This window comes from Argentina silus (assembly GCF_951799395.1).
Source record: "Argentina silus genome assembly, chromosome: 12".
In the NCBI taxonomy this organism is placed as follows: Eukaryota; Metazoa; Chordata; class Actinopteri; order Argentiniformes; family Argentinidae; genus Argentina; species Argentina silus.
In genome coordinates, this window is record NC_139666.1 from 7,011,682 (window position 1) to 7,016,681 (window position 5,000).

General features: G+C 46.5%; 1 protein-coding gene across 1 annotated transcript in view; it reads left to right on the forward strand.

The window, feature by feature from the left end:
- Window positions 1-5,000, forward strand: part of stxbp5l (syntaxin binding protein 5L) — a gene marked incomplete at both ends in the record, with an annotated part of 122,645 nt that overhangs the window by 80,206 nt on the left and 37,439 nt on the right. The window contains 4 exons of the mRNA XM_083681437.1: window positions 293-450; window positions 1,887-1,959; window positions 3,315-3,462; window positions 4,447-4,514. Of these exons, the coding sequence (XP_083537563.1) occupies window positions 293-450; window positions 1,887-1,959; window positions 3,315-3,462; window positions 4,447-4,514 (447 nt within the window). The remainder of the gene's footprint in view (window positions 1-292; window positions 451-1,886; window positions 1,960-3,314; window positions 3,463-4,446; window positions 4,515-5,000) is intronic.

The following is a 5,000-nucleotide window of genomic DNA, read 5'->3' on the forward strand; positions in this document are numbered from 1 at the left end:
GATTCCTGCTGGGACCATATATACTGAAAACTGTATGCACTCACTGCAATGTAAGCCGCTTTGGATAAAAGCGTCAGCTAAATGGCATATATTATTTATTGTATTATTAGGTATGGTATGAAACACACGTGCTAATCTGCTCTAGGCTATTCTGTCATGATGTCTCTTCAAGCTGACAACAGAGGGTAAACAATAAGACTTAAACTGTTGTGTTGTTAGAATATGTCCTCTGTTTATGAAATGTAAAACACTGCGACTGTATCTGATAGTAAGACGCCGCTTTCTTTCACAGCAGTGAGCCGTTTGTGATCTTCTCGGGGGGGCTGTCGTACGACAAGGCGGGGAGGAGGCCCACCCTGACCATCATGCACGGGAAGGCCATCACTGTTCTGGAGATGGACCACCCCATCGTGGAGTTCATGGTGCTCTGTGACACACCCTACCCTAATGGTGAGTGAACCCCCCCCCCCCCCCCCCCCACACACACACACACACACACACCTCAATGGTGAGTGTATCTGTGACCCCCCCCCCCCCCAAACCCAATGGTGAGTGTATCTGTGACCGCCCCCCCCCCCCCCCCCCCCCCCACCACCACCACAATGGTAAGCGTATCTGTGAATCCCCCCCCCCCCTCCCCACCCCAATGGTGAGTGTATCTGTGACCAACCCCCACCCCCCACCCCCCAACCCCAATGGTGAGTGTATCTGTTACCCCCACCCCCACCCCACCCCATTGGTGAGTGGATGGGCTGAAAGGAGGCTGAGGGTGCACTCTGTCTGCTGCCCCCCGCCCCCCCCCCCCCCCCCCCCACTCCTAGGAGTGAATCACCAACCCTCATTGTCTTACACCCTATCACACAACAGAAGGAGGCAGGGGGGGGGTTCAGGGGTCACTGATACTAAATAGCATCTTTTGTAAGGGTTTGCAAAGGCGGGGGAATAATTATACACATTAAAAGTTGTACATAGACAAATGGTGTAGGACCTCGCATTGATGAGTACAGATTCAGATGTTTTCCACCTAAATTGTAGGTCTCTGAATAACTTTTAATGATGGAGTGAAATAGAGCATCCTCAGCTTGATCGATGGTTTTTGTCTGACTGATGAATGCTAACCTCCATCTCTCTCTATCTGTCTCTGCTCTCTCTCTCTCTCTCTCTCTCTCTCTCTCTTTCTCTCCGTCTGATCATTTGTTTAATCACAGTCCAGACTGTGACGTTAATGAGCAGCTTGGTGAGACCTTAAACGGCTCTCTCTGTCTTGCACCTGTGGAGAACATAGACACACACACACACACACACACAAACACACACGCGCACGCACACACACACACACACGCACACGCACACACACGCGCACACACACACGCACACGCACACACGCACGCGCGCGCACACACACAAACACACACACACACAAACACACACACGCAATGTGGGAGTTCATGACAATGATATTCAACTAATTACTACTTTTCGAGCCCCCCATGGAAAAGAATCGGCGAAGTAATCAGCCCACACAAGTGAATCTCATTTCTGTGTGATTCGTTTGTTTGTCAGAATCATCAGCTCCTGCCGCGCTGCCAGGAGTCTTTCAACACCAAACAAACATGAGTCATATGGTCCTATTCTCTAGGTCCTCCTTCAGAGGCATGAAGGCTTTTATTAGCTGTTGTAGACTCCAAGGTGGAGGGTCCTTATATAAAAGTGCAGCTGTCTGAGTCATTTGTACATTTCCAGTATGCTATGAAAGTCCATATGTCACAAACTGCAGAATGTAAACAAAACTGGAGACGTCATTTTGGGCCATCTCTCTTTATGTCTGTCTGTCTGTCTGTCCGTCTGTCCGTCTGTATCTGATCTTGTACTCTGTCTTACTATAGACTTCCAGGAGCCTTATGCAGTGGTGGTGCTGCTAGAGAAGGATTTCATTGTCGTGGATCTGATGCAGAGCAAGTATGTGACACACACACACACACACACACACACACACACACACACGTATGAGCACGCATGCACACACACACACACACACACACACACACACACACATAAACTCCTAGACTGAGTGTGGCTGATGCGGAGGCAGGGGGGAGACAGAGGGAGACAGAGAGGAGGCAGGGGGGAGACAGAGGGGAGGCAGGGGGAGACCAGGCTGACACCTCCTGATGTGACTCGCTGTGACTACATCCTCTCACAGCTGCCAAAGTGTCAGGCCCAATGTTACACAGCACCTGGAGGAACAACACACACACACACACACACACACACACACACACATCAGAACATAAAGAGGTACCAAAACAGCATTCAGGGGTTTAAACATAGACACACACTTTATTTGGCTGATCATTGGCCGACAAAGTCGGGGCCACATATGGCCATAAAAACAACACACGTGTCACTTTAGCCTTGAGCGATACATAGATGCCACTCACTCACTCACACACTCCAGCCCAGCCCAGCCCGGCTGTCATAGACATGTCACCACTAAGGGACAGGGACAAGGACAAGGACGATGCCATTATTGACACTGTGAGCCCAGTCTTACCTCGGGGCCGGAGCCCCAGCAGGGGCTCTTCCTCGAATAGCAGCCAAGAAAGCAACACTCACACGAGATGAGACACTCTTTACGTGACGAGGACCACTCTGGAATACACACACGTCAAATGACTTTTACGTAATACCACAACAACAACAACAACAATTATAGAAAGGGGTTTCTTTTGGCATGGTTGAAAGCGTAGGTTCTACCACCGGGCGCATTGCTGCGAAGAACGTATACATCACTGTCTTGACATGAAGTCAATGAAGGTCGTTTAGGTCTGATGTCGTTCCTCGGTTGTTTATGAGCCCCTGATTGTCTGGGTGTACACATGATTAAACAGTTGATAAGATATGCTAATTGACTAATTAGCTACGAAAACACACTTAATCGTTGTGTTGTTTTAAGAAATGTCCTCTATGAGAATGTCCTTTAAGGGTACGCTGGCAATAGGCTGATAGACAAATGTACCTTCGCAAGGTTCTCACACATAATAGACAGACGGTAAATACGTATGTCACTAAACCAAAACGTAAAACAGCTGATGCAAAATGATGGGATGATAACGTAAACCTTGGGAGTTTAGGTGGTGTGGCTCTGATATTTTTGGTGACATACTGTTTCAGTAGCAGACTGTTTCTCTCTCATGCTTTGGAGACGTTTGGGCAGATGCAGATGTAACCCCCACCTAGCCTAGCTAGCCTCGCTGTGAAACATCGGTCTAGCTTCAGCTAAGCTAACCCACACTCCTCTCTCTCCCTCTCAGCTACCCCATCTTTGAGAACCCGTACCCGATGGACATCCATGAGTCTCCTGTCACCTGTACGGCCTACTTCGCTGACTGTCCTCCAGACATCATCCCCATCCTCTACTCCATAGGGGCCAAACACAAGAAGACTGGCTACAGCCAAAAGGTACTGCAGAAAGGACATACACTCACCGAACACTTTATTAGGAACACTATACTAATACTGGGTAGGGCCTCCCTTTGCTCTCAAAACAGCCTCAATTCTTTGTGGCATTGATTCCATAAGATGTTGGAAACATTCCTTTGAGATTCTGGCCCATGATAACATGATTGCATCACGCAATTCCTGCAGATTTTTCAGGTGCACTTTCAAGCTGTGAATCTCCCGTTCTACCACATCCCAAAGGTGTTCTATTGGATTCATGCTGGAAGTAGCCATTAGAAGATGGGTAAATTGTGGCCATGAAGGGATGCACATGGTCAGCAACAGTACTCAAGTGATGATTGATTGGTATTAACGGGCCCAAAGTGTGCCAAGAAAACATTCCTCACACCATTACACCACCTCCACCATGAGAAGGTGTACAGGTGTTCCTAGTAAAGTGCTCAGTGAGTGTATTTACACCGGCCATTATATAAACCTGAGAGTTTAAAAATATCTTCCATCAATCAAATCCCCAAGTCAATCAATTGGAGATACAGGTTAGCTGTACTGAAGGCTCTCAGTGTGTTTCAATTGTACTGGATAGGTGGCGTTTTATAGATAATATCCATTAACTAGTTCTTTCCTGTTATTAAAAAAAATTAAAAAAAATAAACTGCCAATGGCCCCTGGTCTGAGCATTGATTACTTTGTCTTATGATGACTGTTGGATAGATGATTCCCTTACTTAAACAAATGTATTTGCTGTAAGTCGCTTTGGATAAAGACGTCTGCTAAATGCCATAAATGTAAATGTAAATGTAAATAACCATAACTGTGAAAGGAAGCTTGTTGGTTGGTTGGGTGGTTCAGTTTCATGCGGTGAACACCTCTGATAAAGCTGTATACACATTGTGAGTGATCCTGCAGCGTGGTTTGCCTGTGTCTGCGTTTGGTTGAATCCCATGCATAGTCCTTCGGTTCCTGACCAGTAGTTCTGTGTTGCAGGAGTGGCCGGTGAGCGGAGGAACCTGGACGCTGGGCTCCCAGACCTACTCAGAGATCATCATCACAGGGTGGGTGTTCACACTGCGGTCCGACCACAAGAGGACCGTAAAAAAAACAAAAAACTTCTGTCAAAACCTCAAGTTCAAACGTTGAACGTTTATTTGCCATGTGGTGCGAATACATTGGAATTCAAGCTCTCAAGCTCTCATATGATTGGCTAAATGTAAACAAACAAACATGGACGTGGAGCCATTCCATTGTGCAATCAGTTCTAGCGTACGAATAGTCATACATCAGTACGGGAACGAACATCTCATATAACCCCGAGACCTCTTCTTCCTTGTTACCCCTGTACAAGTTCTCTCCTGCTAATAAAATATATTAAAAAAATAATAATAATTATTATTAAATAATAATAATGATAATTAGCCAACTAGCATTACGACTGTCAATGGCCCCTGGTGTGAGCATTGATTACTTTGTCTTATGATGACTGTTGGATAGATGATTCACTTACTTAAACAAATGTATTTGCTGTATGTCGCTTTGGATAA